Below are 15,561 nucleotides of genomic sequence, written 5' to 3'. Positions count from 1 at the left end.
CTCGAGTTTGCTGCCTTCCCCTAGTACAATCAATATTTTACAGAAACTCAGGCCAAATAATTTCTGCAATGTGGCCTCGGCAAAGGCAGGCACTGGGAAAAAAAAAATCAATCCACAGATTCAAGCAGAGCAGAGGTTAGACTGGCCTACTATTTTGGTTTCAAAAAGTTATCACACATACTTTATCTGAAGAGGAGAAGACAGTGAAATCCACTTAGACACAACAGCTACATTTATCATAGTCTCAACATTGTAGGTAACAAACAGTAAAATACTCGAAGGAACAGTGCGAATTGGTCTTGGGGCCAGTGAAGGATTGTGGAACTATTCACTGATAAATACACTAACCTCATCTGTATCAAGCAATGAAAGCTATGATCATATTGCAGTAGTTCACATAAAATGAAATGTTATCTATATTCTTTCTCCTCGAGCTTTAAAATAGGTATCTACATTACAGAACCATTTCTGTAATTGCTACCTGTGCAAACGGGGTCAGCAGAAAGGTAAAGGCTGCACAGACTATGGAACGTGAGTTTATCTGCTGAACCCCACAAAATCTTAAGAATGTGTGCCAGGCAGAAGTTGACATTGCTTTTAACTCTTACTTGGTGTATAAAACTGAAGATGAACAACGTTTTGTATGAGCATTTCACTAAAATGAGAAAATTCTCTAACTACAAGTTTTTTGAGCGGTAAGAAGCTTTAGCTTCTAAAAACCTACCTCCTCGATCACACCTCATTCCAAAATTGTGCTTAGCAAATGAACATCCATTTCTTTTCAAAAAATAAAACATTTAAGGCATAATTCTAGCTTCCTTTCCACTGAAATTCCTAAGTGTGTCATGAACAAATCAACAGCAATATTGCCTTACACGAATCTATCCAGATGACTCATCTTTTGTTCATTCAACATAAAAAGGTTGGTGAAAGACAATATACAGAAAATTGATGCCATATTTTGCAACTGTATCATCTATTTTCAAATTGTATTTCAGAACTAAACCTGTAAAATACATAGGATATGAATCCCCAATATATAGTCAATTCACACATAGTATTTAAAAACAAATAAAAAAATGATCAAAAAGCTTTATATCAGTCTTGAAAAATGTACCAGACTTAAGGCCAAAGTACTTAAACTACTGGTCAGAGTCATCTGTGAAAGACTAGAGTAGCACCTGGCAAATACACCACACTAATACCTGGGAGTATGATATGATGGTCTCCATCAAGGTGCTAGCTCAGAATGTGGATTCTTGCCTTTCTTGTTCAGGTCATCTCTCCTGCATCAGGTTTCAGATAACTCAATTGCTCTTAACTAGCAGGAGAGAGAAGCTCCTTCTAGTCTAAACATTTTGACCTCTGCAGAACTCCACTGTCCTATGCTTCCGCAAGAATACAAAACAACAGGCTCTTGGGTCTTTTGGGTCCTTTCTCTCTATGAAATCTATCTACATCTCTCTTTCTCATGCTTCTTATACACCCTTCATGCAAAACACAAACTTATTTAAAAGATCAGTTTTACTTGAAGGGTTCAAAACTGCAGAAATGAACATCCTGATAGCCTTAATAATTTCAGCTTGGTAAACTGTAAGTACAAATAATACAGCTGGCTTTCTGTAGAATAATGATGGCACCATACTATCACTTTGCTTTCCCTTGATGTTTAGATTATTTTCACTACTATAAAAAAATATGTGCCCCCACTACAAAAATCTACAGAAGCTTTACTACTTCACTAGCATCCAAAATACTATACTGGTCTCCATAGCAATAAGGCACATACTAAGACAGATTCAATTCTATCCTAGCATCTGTGTCCAGAGTCAGCTAATAGAGAACACCATACATAGGGGCTTCAGGTAGAGTTTAGGCTGTAAAGCTCAGCTAAAATTTTCAAGTATGGAACTGCCCAAATGAACAAGCTATGAGATCGTGTGGAATATCTGCCCTAGAGTCTCCTAAATTCTGAAATAATATCTTAGTAGGAGTTAAATCAAAAAAAAAAAAAAAAAAAGTTAAAAATACTTCCTTTTGGCCCATCCATACAGCTAACTTCTTCATATACATTGTAGAACTGAAGATTGATTCTCGTACTGGGAACAGGAAATAGTACTTGGGAGGAGAGGGAGAATGCAGTTGCTTTCAAACCGTGTGTTCTGATGAGTCTTAGTGTGCTTTCAGTTGTTCAACTGTTCTTACAGCCCAACCAACTTCTGAATTGTACTGAACTGTTCAGGATTTTTCTTTGCCTCGTTTTCCCCATCATACAAGAGTGACCACCTCAGTTCAACTCAACACATCCATTATCTCAACAAGTAAGCTCAATATTCAATTTTCTCATATATGAGAGCTACTTTCTGAGAATGGTGAGCTATATTTAACAGAAAAGCTTTGTGTCCTAAATAAATCTGTGGTGTTTTGAAGATTTGTGGCAGAATGTTTCTAACTAAACACATCCTAAAGGGAAATATGCCTTCAGTCTTGTGTCTCTAGGTGATACCATTCTCCTTGTGTTTCTTGTACTGGGTTAATGCAATGCTAGTTGAAAGGGATCACTTACTTGCAAATAGTACAGGCAAAGCAGTTCGGGTGGTAAGTCTTTCCCAGAGCTGTCACCACTTCTCCTTCAACAAACTCCCCACAACCATTGCAGCGGGTACCATACATGCGCTGGTAATCGAGGGTACAAAGATATTCCCCGTTCTTAATGAAAAAGCCTCCTTGCGCCAAGTCACAGCCACACACTGGAAAAAAAAATAGATAGATTGGAAAAATATACCTACTAAGGATGTCAGCAATAGTCTATGCTGCCAACAAATGAGATGAACCTGGTGGTCTTGGTCCTTCCATCAGATTTTTGCTTTCTCATCCTGCTACTATGTGCCTTGACAACCCAGTAATTCTCTGGCTACAAGAAAACTTGTAACAAAGAGTTTCTTGGAGAAATCTTCATAACCATAACTTCATGTACTTAGTCACAAACAGTATGGACCTAACTACTCTCTGGTCTAGGCTGCAATATCACAGTACAGCCAACAGGGCAGAATCTAACTTTTTACTTAGCTTCCTGGCTCAAATATTTTAAATACTAGTATCAACTTGAACTGCTAAAGCTTATATTGGATTAAATTATCAAACAGAAAAACAAGAGTATTATGAATTATTACAAAATATTTCCTCCTCTATCCCATTTTCATGTTGCTGTGAATCTCCAGTGTCAGTTGCCTTATACCTGAAATGCAATAGGTGTACATGCAAGTCAACCAACGCAGGACAAACTTAGAACCTTTTCGTTTTGAAATTATCCCACTGGTCTTCAATAGAGTGGTGTGTCTGGTTTAGTTTCCTCAAAGGCAAAATATAGTAGCTTGCCTACAGGAGGTTATAAAATAAACAAATACATAGCACAGGGGACCCTGCCTCTTTCCCTACCACTTGTCCATGGAAGAACTAGTTTGTACCAGAGCAATCTTGCTTTCACTTCAAGGACTGGAAATGAGCAGAGGAAAAAAAAATAATTCTATAAATAGAACAGGTATTACAATTTCATACACTTCCCCCATTCTTCCTGCAACTGCATGCTTTCTTTTAAGAAGTTTCATGCTGGTGCTTCATTTTGAAGCAAAGAATATTTGTACGGTTTAGATTAACTCTTCCATTTCCACTCCTTCAGATAAAGTTGAGCTGCTCCACCACTACTGCATCAATACTTTTCCCATTGCTTTAGAAAGTACATGCTTTCAAAACATTCAGGGTAATTTTACCGTATTAATTTAGACATAAACACTGGGAGAAGGCTCTGGTGAAGAATCAATCATTAAAAATTCATTGAGTTCAGATGACTGTAGTACTGCAGACATGTCCCAACCTTATATACTTTATGATATAGACAACCAAACTACATAACAGCTTACTAGATGTTGAATAAGGTAGATGGGAATGAAGAGAAACGTCTGTATTCTGGTTGAGCTAATGTCCCAAGAACTGCTAATGCCTTTCAGTGGATGATTTGCATTTACATTAGTTGTCTGCATTAGTTACCGGGCATATTATACCCACTATACTGCATAAATTAGATAAATTCTAATATTTGGATATAGGCTTGTGGTCATATACAATGCTAGCCATGTACAACTTTACTGAGAAAAACAACTGTGCTGTTAAAAGAATGAACAGCTGAAAAGAATTTGTTTGGCTATGTAGTTTTTCACTGTTAAAGCTTTTTCACCCACCAAAACACATCACATCCAAGTGCCTGTTTTGCTTTAAGAAAATGTTCATAGTGCTACACTGGCACTTCTGGTCAACACAAAAGATAGAGCAATCCATCCCAGAGCAGACAGTCCCTATGGAGGGAAAATGCCATGGGAGATGCAAGACTGAATTTCACCTTTCTGCTTTAACTTGGGTTGAACAAAGGACTTGAACCTACCTATTCAACATCCCACAGTAACATCAAAAATATCGGACTACTTGCTTCATCATCGGCTTTTAAAAAAATCTCTTTGTTCACTTCTCTGAGAAAGCATAAATAACAGTGATTGGATGACTTAAAATATGTGTGTGTGTGTGTGTGTGTGTGTGTGTGTGCGCGTGTGTGCATGCACACACACATACACAAATATATATATACACACACGCATATATAAATACACACACACATATATGGCAGTTCCCAGACTTTCTGGTTTCAGTCACTATATATTGCTGATTCTCTGCAATTCAGTATGAAAAACCACTCTTCACAATGGTGCTAGCTTAAGCTTTACTCCATAAAATACTTTGTCACCTCCTTCCTCATAACATTTGAGTATCTTCAGATCAAATATCAGAAATTCTGATTATTAAGGGATATATAAATAAGCAGCATTTTAGTTCCCTGCAGTTATAAAGTAATTGAAAAATTTAAATAAGAAATAGAGATAAAATTATCAGAGGAACTGGGATCAATTCCCATCACTGCTACAAATTCCAAGCATAATCTTGAGCACAACAATCATTCTCTCCTCTGCTATAATGGGCTAGTAACCTACTAGTTATCTGTGTTGAAAACTAAAATTACAAACTCTTTGGAGCAGAGATTGCAAATTCTCTCTGTTTGCTTAAGGTCATGCCCCAAAGGTCTAATGAGTGTTATTGTAACAATAATTAACAGAATACTAATAAATAGAATGCACTAAAATGCAAGTTAGAAAGTCAGAATTTAACTAGTACTGTGCCACCAATCCTCAGGTTTCACATTTATCCATAGAACAGAGTTTACATTTCATGTGCAAACAAATTACTTTTCATGGTCACATTAAATCCTCAAGCAGCCAAAACTCAATCATCAGTGACTTAGGAGAATTACAGAGAACTGTTGTTAATGCTCTGTTATAATGCCACAAAATGCTCTAAGCTGGTTTTCAGCTTTACTTTCAGGAAATTAACTCTCTTTCACGCTTCCATATTTTTCTACACATCCCCTTCTTGTTTAAGATACTCTTTACAAATTAACAGCACAATATTATGTAACTTTTAGGCAGAAAATAATGTGGCTTCTACTCCACATCACCATTTTGCCTTAGACCTTTCCTGAGTTGGGGACCACCTGAATAATTTCCACTGAAGGTCCACATGCAAAGCCTAAGCCTACTGACCACTGACTTGCTTTTCCAGGTTACCTTTGGTGGATCCTTACAATTCAGTCACTGAGAAACCTAGAATAATTACTTTAATGCCTAAAAGGTACTAGGAATTACCTTAGCATTCAGATTGTCAGAAAGTGTGGTTATAGTGAATGAACTGAAGTATTATTATTGCCTACAGAGCAAACAATATTAGATGTTTCTGAAGGTGCTACATTTCTTAAAGAGCTACAAAGTACTAATGTATCTACAAGAAAGTTTCTTCTTAATCTCCTTTAGTTTGTATTTTAGCTTATAGCTAATGTTAAAATCCATACATATTTCATCTTCAAGCTGAAGGCACTCAGCATGCTACTACATCTGTCTCATAAACTGTATATATGATCCCTCTGGCTCTTTGCTATGGTTCCCAGTTCTACCATTGAGTTCTGAGTTTTGAAAAACTCACTTAGTCAGCATGGCTCACTCTATCTGCCTAGCCAATTGCTCTCATAAGGTAGGACGATCCAAAGTGACTTTCAATGGAACCTCTGTTCTAGCTTCTTCTGAAAATTTAGCTTCAATGTACTATACAGAGGTCTGGGGCAGATAAATTAGTGCTTGCAAAAAAACACCATAAACATGAAATGAAAGGGCTTACACACTCACAGTTATTACGCTCTTTTACTTGGCCATAGAGATTCAAGGTCTGGTGAATAAAATGAGAGACAAAATTATTTGGAAAGTCTTTTAAAGGCAGTCATCACAGTTACTGAAAATATGTTCCCTCTTTTACCCCTTTCTTTATGAAGGCTCCTTTCAACTTAATCTCTTTTTGTTTAAACAATTGAGAATGAGCTAAATCCTCTCACACTGTTAAGTCATGAATTCAAGCACAAGTAGAACCGCTTATGATGTGAACCACCATCTTACTCATCACTTTTGACATACTCACAAAAGGAAGCAACATCAAACTGCAGGAATTGAGGACAAGTCCTAGCAACCCTATACAACAGATTTGATTAGACAATTTAGCACTAATCTCATTTTTGGGCTACATGGGCCAAATAAGGGTCACTCAGATCATTAACATCCATGGTCAAAAAGGTACTGCTACAGTAGGCTTGCCTTCACTTTCAGTCATAGACAGATGGATCAAAAACAACAAACATGAGTGTATCCACAACTGCTGTAAAATTTGCTGTAGAAACAAGGACGGGATTTAAGCAACATTTTGGGATTTTTTTTTTTTTTTTGGTTCTGACCAAGCTTAAAAATAATGTCTTAGCATACTTATTTATGACCATTGTAGAAATACTACAGAGAAGATGGACTGCTTATGATTGTTTTTATTTAAAAGAAAGATCATCTGTCCATTATCATTCATGCCACCAACATCAGCAGAGGTAAGGAAGAGAAAACAGCTATGATCAATACATATGCACAACAAATCCCAACAGTGTGAGCTATGTAATTACTGTAATACAAATATCATGCCATCAACAAAAAAAGAATCCAAAATTAAGGCAGTTAATAGGAATCATCAAGTTATGTTCCCTCTTTTTTTTTTTTTTTTTTTTTTTTTTTTTAATGCTGATGGTAAAAACATCAAAAGAATTAGTGTAACCAATAATGATGCGCAATTCATTCTTGAGAAGGCAAAAAGCAACAGGTATTTCATAGGCATCCATCATTTGGAAATAGTTCTGTGATGAGGAATTTTGTCAGCCAAGTAGTTCTACAGGAGAATAACACTTCCCTAAGAACCCCTCCTGCTTGATAAGATAGAAGAAATTTGATTTTACATGATCAGAACCTGCTTTCTGAAAGAGACGACACTAAGAAGCATTTCTACTAAAATCTATTCCCTGAACATATAGTGACAAAAATAGTATAGTGACAAAAAAAATTAGCTAAAAAAAAGGCTCCTGGAAGAAAACAGCCTTTGCCTCAGAATTTGTATCTCAAAGGATTACACATTCCAAACACAGGATCCTGCCTCTCTTGTGAATGCAATGAGCTGAAATACAGTCCTGCTTCTCACTGTATGGAGAGCAAAGACCTACAACCTTTTTCTCTCTTGAGCTACAATGGAGCTGTTCTTATACATACTTGGAGCACAAAAGGATTGGAAATGTTATCAGTCAGTGCTGCTGCTGGCTTTCAAAGTCACAAGGTCTGTACATGCAAGCCTGAACTATTAAGACAAAATGTAGCTGCTCAAGAGCAATCCAATTGTCTGCAGTCTCCAAGAGACCACAATCGTTTTTAAATTGAGTTCAGTGAGTAGCTGAGTTGCTTCCAGGCTTTAACAGAGATGGGGAAAATAAGATCAGAATTTTTAAAAGCGAACAGAAATATAGTTTGATCCTAACTCACCATGATGTGGGATTTCCAAAGGGTTATTATCAGTGAGATTTGAAAAAGTAGGCCCTTAGTGAAATAACTCTGTGTTCATGGTAAGTAAAAGTTGCTTAAAAACTAAAGAAACAAAACCACACAAGCAGACTGTATGCACATGAGCTCTCAATCTATAGAAATGAATGCTATTCATTAAGAACTCTAATGATCCTTTGTCATCATGCATTAAACAAAGTGCAAATGCAATTTCCATTTGGGAATTTGTTCCCTTCTTAAATTTCTACGCTTCGTAAAATAACATTGCTGTTCTCAGGCAGGGAAAAGTTTATACATGTTTTAATTCTTATGACATAATGGATTTGTTGTTTGAATGCAAAAAGGAACTTGGCATTGTATCAGTTTATCATTTATATCTATACAAATGCACAGAAAAATGTATTTATTTTCCCCTAAGAGAGTGCTTAACAAATTCTGTACTAATGAAATTTTTATTAAAGTTTAAAGTTTCTACTATTTCAAATATTAGTTCAAATGAACTAATTTTTTCCCTGTCTTTCACTCCTCTTATCAGCATTTCTCTTGATGGTGTAACCTCCTCTTCCTTGAGTTATTGAAGGAATGAATGTATATCAAAGTAAGAAGCAACAGGAGACCAGAGGAAGATGGTGAATCTTAAAAGACATGCTGCAGTATTGCAATTATTAGAAGATTGCCAGGCATTATTAAGAAATTGTAAACCACTTTTTAGGAAAAAAAAAAAAAAAGAAAAAACAGTATTTCAGAAAAAGAGACTCTCTGTAACAGAGATCACGATTGCTCTTTCTCACATTCCTGCATTGTACATTTTCCTTCATCATATAGAGATGATAGATGGATTTTGATCCAAGCTATTTGAAACCGTGACCAGCATTCCCAATAGTTCTGGAATCTCAGTGTCCCGTACACTGTATGCTCTATGATGCTGTGAAATTTCTCTAATTTTTGTTTATTTTCTTTGTAGCTTTCACATTATCTCCTTCCCAGTACTTATTTGTGATTTCTTATAAATTATAACTTCTATTGAACTGAACTGTGCCTTCTTTTGGTTTTCTATTTTGTATATTCTATTTGACATATCATTAATTTCTAACTTACATACTTGCAGTTACTTAAAAATGATTAAAAACTGTAAATAACGAGATCAAGGCCAGAGATGTTTTCCTGCCCGAGTATAACTCAGATATTTGAAAACTTTGACCAGTCTCTTATTTCATTCCACAGCTTATTCTCATTCATTTCTTTTGTGCCAAAAATACAGTCATCTGCTCTTGCAGTACAGCTCAGTTTCTTGTATTTTGTTCTACAAGATATTGTGACTGAGGTCATTGGTTATGCTTTTTTCCCAAAATTAACCCCAACAAAGCGTGTGATAGAATCTAGAACTCGTGACAGTTTCTTCCATCCTTTCCTTCCTTAAAGGACAAACTGAAGGCCCAGAGGTTTGTTTGCTGGAATAGCTTCTTCACACTTCTTGACAGCTGCCGAATGCAGTATACATCATTAATAACCAGAGTTCTTCACACCAGAGATCCAGGTGAGGGTTCAGACAAAAGAGTCAGTTTAGAGGTTTGGGAGTAAAGCAGCAGAGAGATTGCAGCTCCAGTGAGGTAGCTGAGTACTGTCTGAAGAGCCTGGCCACAGATATCTTTCCTTTTCCAAAAAGGGAGGCACAACACGCTGGCCTCCCCACATGGCCTAGGAATATCCTCAAGCATGACATAATGTTGTGTAAAGGATAGGGAAATTTAGTCTCCAGAAACCTTAGTTCTGGGTGATCCCTGCAGAGACTAGCAGTCTCAGGATCAATTAGTACTAAAGACAGTTGCCAAGGGAGTGAGATGAAAGATTCATTATCTAAGATACCTCCTGAGCAAAAGATGAGATTGCATTTCCCTCCTCCCCCCTAACTTGGTCTATGATCCCCTAGACCAGCATCCCTCAGCTTCCATCCAGGCCCTTCTGCTCTTCCCTTGAAAAATCTTGACCCTTCCTTCCAGACATCCTGCCTACACAACTAGTTTGAGCCAACTGCTATTATGACAGAAATAATTCTCTGCTCGGTTACTTACATGAAACCCCCAAACATTTAATGCAAATATTCACTCAACTGAAACCATTAGTGATGACTGAGTTTCAGATGAGCTCCAATTTTTAATTTCATCAGCTGCCCAATCAAAACTGTGATGCTGTCTTTGTTCCTACTCAGGGAGTTTTCTTTGGTTTTCTCCTTAACACTGAAGATACAGTATTTCAAATGACATAATACGCACAGAAGAAACTTTTCTGTCCGAGTCTGACATGCATGTATTTCAGGCTTTCTGGTAATCTAACAGAGAATAGCTGGTACGTGAGCTCAACAGCAAGCGAACAACAGCCATGTATAATATAACAATGTGACACTTTCTCAGATAATGAAATATTAATGTTTTGTGCACTAGGATGGGAACAATGGCGAGAATCACTCAACCATTTAAAACACCTTTCACATTAAACCAAGCACTGGCTGGAGATCAAAGTCATTTATGGGTCTGTGGGAAATGAACCTTGAAGAGAATGCAGTCAGTGGAAAAATGTCAAAGTTTAGCCTGGGATAGCTTGGCTGTAATTATCTAGATGAGAGGTCTCTCTAAACAAGATTATAAATAAGGAAGCCAAGGATGCAAGAAGAATAGAACAAGAAGAAATCTACCTCATTCCTAAACTTATGAAACAAGCCATGAAAATGAAGGAGACACTGACAGAGGCCCTTCAGGCTTGACAAGCAAGTATACTGTTCCATGTACTCAGCATCGTTAGCAGTGATCTGGCATGTTAAACACAGACACACAAATTAAGAGTACTGAAGTCAATGACATTTAAAATACTCACAGTAGGTGCATGAAGAAAATGGAAAGATTAGATTCATGTCATTTAATGACTCATTACTCTTAAGACCCTAAAGATTTAAGAACCCAAAGATACAGGTAGAGTCAGAAAATCTATTACTTTCTGAAGAAACAACTAACTTTCATTTCAACTAATAATGTAAGTTTAGAAACCTACATAAAATGGCTGGAAAATGCTGTAATTTTCAGTATTTTTCAATTAAAAAAAATAAGGGAAACTTTTAAGACAATACAATGAACTCTATGGCAGAAAGCACTAAAAGGAAAAGATCATTACAGAGAATTTTGGACTTCCACGTTAGACAGACCTAATCTTACTAAATTATACCTGCTTGTGATCAAATGATTACTTAAATCAAGCTGAATGCAAAGCCAAACCTAACTTCAATCCTTTAAAAAACAAAGCAAAACATTTTTTCTTGCCATAAGAAAAGGTGACATATCTTGGATAAATTCTGCAGTATTTGATTCATAACACAATCTAACATGTCCAATAATACAGACATTTTGCTTACAAGTACAACCTTTTCTTCTTGGAGGGCACACGTACTAAATCTAAAGTCACAAGAAAAAAGAAATACCACTGAGTAGCTATCAGTAAACTGAATTTGGATGAGACCCTAATGTCAGAATATGCTTCTTAGTTACTGTGATGCTAAATGCAGATTTATTCACACTGTGTTAACTTTCTAGATAAGTCCCTCTTTAAAAACAGCACATAATGCGCACATGCAGAGTATTTTTTTAAATGAAGAAATATGGGGATAAGGTTTAGCTCAGTTGGTTAAGACCGTGGTGCTGCTAATGCCAAGGTTGCGGGTTCAGTCCCCGTACGGGCTACGCTGAGGGTTGGACTAGATGATCTCCAGAGGTCCCTTTCAACCTCACCATTCTATGATTCTATGAGGTTGTATTTTGCATTTCATTCTGCACAGACTCAGATCTATCCTATTGATATAACATATTCCTATACTTACAATTGCAATTATTTCTAGAGATAATAAATGTGTTTCTATCAAATTCACAAAGAGAAAATTCATTACAGAAGTTCATGTTATCACATATAATTATCAATTGGCTTTGCACATTTTACTAGAAAGTAAACTTGGGACAGATAATTTAGAGACCAGTACTACATTCATTTTCTTTTCAATGCAGACAAAGGCATGGACAACTGTAGCGATCTCTGTACTGGGTTTCTGCAGTGCACTCTAATAGGAATGCATCTGAAGATCCCAAATGCATTACGCACTTATAGACGTTAACATTCCACGTTCTCAATGTTTTCAAATAGTTTTTTTTACACAGATGTCCCCTAATCTGTTTGAACTTACACACTGATTTATTACTTCAGAGACTGACTCTCTCCCAAACATTTCTTTTCTCACTGCAAGACTGCTGCTCCTTCTCACAGATTTCTACATAACTCATTTAGAGGACTCAAGACACCTGTGGGTAGGGCTGCTAGAAAGTGAGATGAAGTACTTGGCAACAGAAGACAAATATTTTGCCTGTTCTGACCTGTCAAGAATTCTAAAATACATCAAGTAATATTTCTTGCAAAAACCACTGAAAGCCAGGGCAATTTAAACATTGTTCTTTTCCATCTTTTTCATTCTTTGGCACACCCTGAAAGTAAGAAATTTTTAGTTAATATATAATATAAAATTCACAACCTAGAAAAATCTACTCCACTATAAGGATTCTTAACACCTTGTCATTGCTATGGAAGATTCTGTCTCATCAAAAAGCGCTGTCTAAATGACATACTCTGCACACTGTGTTTTTAATAAGAATCTCAACAAAATTGCTTGAGAAAAACCCAAGTAAATTTCTGTATTCTCATAAGGATACTGTGCCTCACTCATCAAGCACCTGTAGAGCATCCTGTTGGCCTTCTGCTTTCAAAGGGATCAGTAGTTTACTAAAATCTGATATGGCATCTATCAACATTCATTAATATCAGTCACGCAGTGCAATTAATTCCATTTCCTGTCAAATGTTGGTCACTGAAAGAAACATCAGGCCCACCCTAACCGAGATCAGTATCAACCAATTACCATCAACAGCTTTAAATCCCAAAGAGCAACACAAGGATTCCCTTCAGAATGGGATGAAACTCCATGGGATTTTTCTCCTGTCTACATCTAAAGAGAGTAAAATTAACAATTTGGTGTTTTCTCCAGAAATATACTGGAAAGAATCATTTGGGAAAAAGGGAAAGGGAAATAACACAACCCAAACAAAATAGACATCACTGTTGAAAACAGCTCAAAGAAGGGCAGGAGATGACAGGAGCCGGAGGACAGGAGAATAATGCAAGGCAGAACTGTGGGTCTGGTTTCAGCTTATGGATCTGGTTTTCAGTCTAATTTCACTGCCAATGTGTTGGATCCTATTTAAAATCTGCTGAACCCCTGAAACAGCCCACTGCCACCCAGAAGCTGCAGCCACTAAGGAGAAAGAGCCCTCCCTTCTATTTCTGGGTTATGATCACAGAATCACAGGTTTGCTAAGCTTGGAAGGGGTTTTGCAGATCATCAGGTCTAACCCTCTGCCCAAGCAGGGTCAGCTACAGCAGGCTTCCCAGGACTGTGTCCAGTTGGGTTTTGAATATTTCTGAGGATCGAGACTCCATAACCTTTCTGAGCAACCTATTCCAGTCTTCAAATCCCTCTCCCCTCTCTCCAGTGAAGAAGTGTTTTCTTATGTTTAAGTGGAATTTCCTGTGTTTCAGTTTGTACCTATTCTCTCTTGTTCTGTCACTGGGCACCACTGAAAAGAGCCTGGCTCTGTCTTGTATAGTCCCTCCCATCAGATATTTATACACATGGGTAAGAGCCCCAGCAAATCTTCTCTTCTATGGCTGAAGAGCCCCTAGCGCTCTCAGCTTCTCCTCACAGGGGAGATGCTCCAGTCACTTAATAATCTTTGTGACCCTTTGCTGGACTCGCTTCACATCTTTCTTGTATTGTGGAGCCCAAAATTGGACCAAGTGCTCCAGATATGGTCTCACAAGTACTGAGTAAAGGAGAAGGATCACCTCCCTCGACCTGCTGGCAACTCTCCTAAAGCAATCCAGGATGCCACTGGCATTCTATGCTGTAAGGCTACAGTGCTGGTTCATATTCAAAGGACCTTTTTCCCAAAGCTGACTTCCAGATGGTCAACCCCCAACACACACTGGTACATGGGTTTATTCCTCACTAGCTGCAGGACTTGGCCCTTCCCTTTGCTGCACTTCACAACATTCCTCTCTGACCACTTCTCCAGCCTGCTGAGGTCCCTCTGAATGGCAGTGCAACCATCTGGTGTATCAGCTATTTGTCCTGGTTTTATATCATCTGCAAATTTGCTGAGGGTGTACTCAGTCCTATCATTCAGGTTATTAATGAAGTGGTTCAACAGTATTGGACTCCGCATCAACCCTAGGGGTACACCACTAAAGGCTGGCCTCTGACTGGAGGCAAAGAAGGCCTTTTCTTCAGCCTTTTCAGTGTCCTTTGTCACCAGGGCTCCTGCCCTATTCAGCAGTAGGCCCACATTTTCCCAGTCTTTCTTTCACTGCTTACGTACTTGTAAAAGCCTTTCTTGCTGCCCTTCACGTCCGTCACCAGACTGAGCTCGAGACGGTCTTTGGCCCTAGCCCCATCCCTGCATGCTCAGGCAGTGTCTCTGCATTCCTCCTGGATCACCTGTGCCTGCTTTCACCTCTTGTATACTTTCTTCTCATACTTGTATTCTGTCAGGACCAATTCTTTCATCCTTCCAGGTTGCCTGCTGCCTTTGCTGGAATTCCTGCTTGTTGGAATGGACCCTCCCTGAGCTTGGAGGAAACAATACTTGAATATCAACCACATCTCTCGGACTCCTCCCCAGGGCTGTATCCCATGGGATTCTTCAGAACAAATTCTTGAAGAAGACAAAGTCTGCTCTCCTGACATCCAGGGTTACGATCCTGCTTTTTGCCCTGCTTCCTCCTTGCAGAATCTGAAACTCCACCACCTGATGGTCACTGCAGCCAATGCTGCCCCCAACCTTCACATGCTCTGTCAGTCCTTCCTTGTTGGTAAGTATGAGGTCCAGCAGAGCGTCTTGTTGGTTCCTTAATCACCTGTTAGAAAGTTGTCATCAATGCATTCCAGAAACCTCCCGATTGCTTGTGCTGCGCAGTCTAGATCCTCCAGTAAATCATCAGTTGAAGACTCCCATGAGGACAGCCTATTAGGGTGGTAAAGCTTCTCCATGAATATTTTGCAAGAAACCAGGCTACCTTAAAGCAAAATTCCCATGCCCTTCCCCGAACCTGAAGTGAAATACCATCAAGAATCACTTCAAGAAAATAAACAGGCTTCAAGAATAGCTGCTAAGATACAAAACATGGAAAGAGCAGCTACTCTTACAGCTGCAACTGAGATTTTTGTATCATGCTACTTGAATACTTGAATTCACATGTGAATGACATTTCCTGCCACAGGAGAACTCTTCACCTCCAATTTACATTGGCTTTCTAGTAATAGCAAAAATATCATTTCTTCACAGATTTTCCCTACTCTTCCCAAAACTGATTTCTTGTCCTTAAACACATTTTCTCTGTCCCTCGTTAGTCTCCTAGTGCGTACAGATATCAGGGTGCCCCCCTTTCACTTCTTCAGATCTTGCTG

At 38.1% G+C, this 15,561-nt stretch overlaps 1 protein-coding gene across 12 annotated transcripts in view; it reads right to left on the bottom strand.

Moving 5' to 3' along the window:
• The window catches only part of ABLIM1 (actin binding LIM protein 1), a 216,306-nt gene that overhangs the window by 96,749 nt on the left and 103,996 nt on the right, over positions 1-15,561 (bottom strand). For all 12 annotated transcript variants that reach the window (XM_062580665.1, XM_062580670.1, XM_062580669.1 and 9 more), the window contains one exon: positions 2,567-2,750. In XM_062580665.1, coding sequence (XP_062436649.1) covers positions 2,567-2,750 — 184 coding nt within the window. The remainder of the gene's footprint in view (positions 1-2,566; positions 2,751-15,561) is intronic.

Source organism: Rhea pennata, chromosome 7 (genome assembly GCF_028389875.1).
Source record: "Rhea pennata isolate bPtePen1 chromosome 7, bPtePen1.pri, whole genome shotgun sequence".
Lineage (NCBI taxonomy): Eukaryota > Metazoa > Chordata > Aves > Rheiformes > Rheidae > Rhea > Rhea pennata.
The sequence above is the reverse complement of the archived record's forward strand: the minus strand, read 5'-3'. Positions and strand labels throughout refer to the sequence as shown.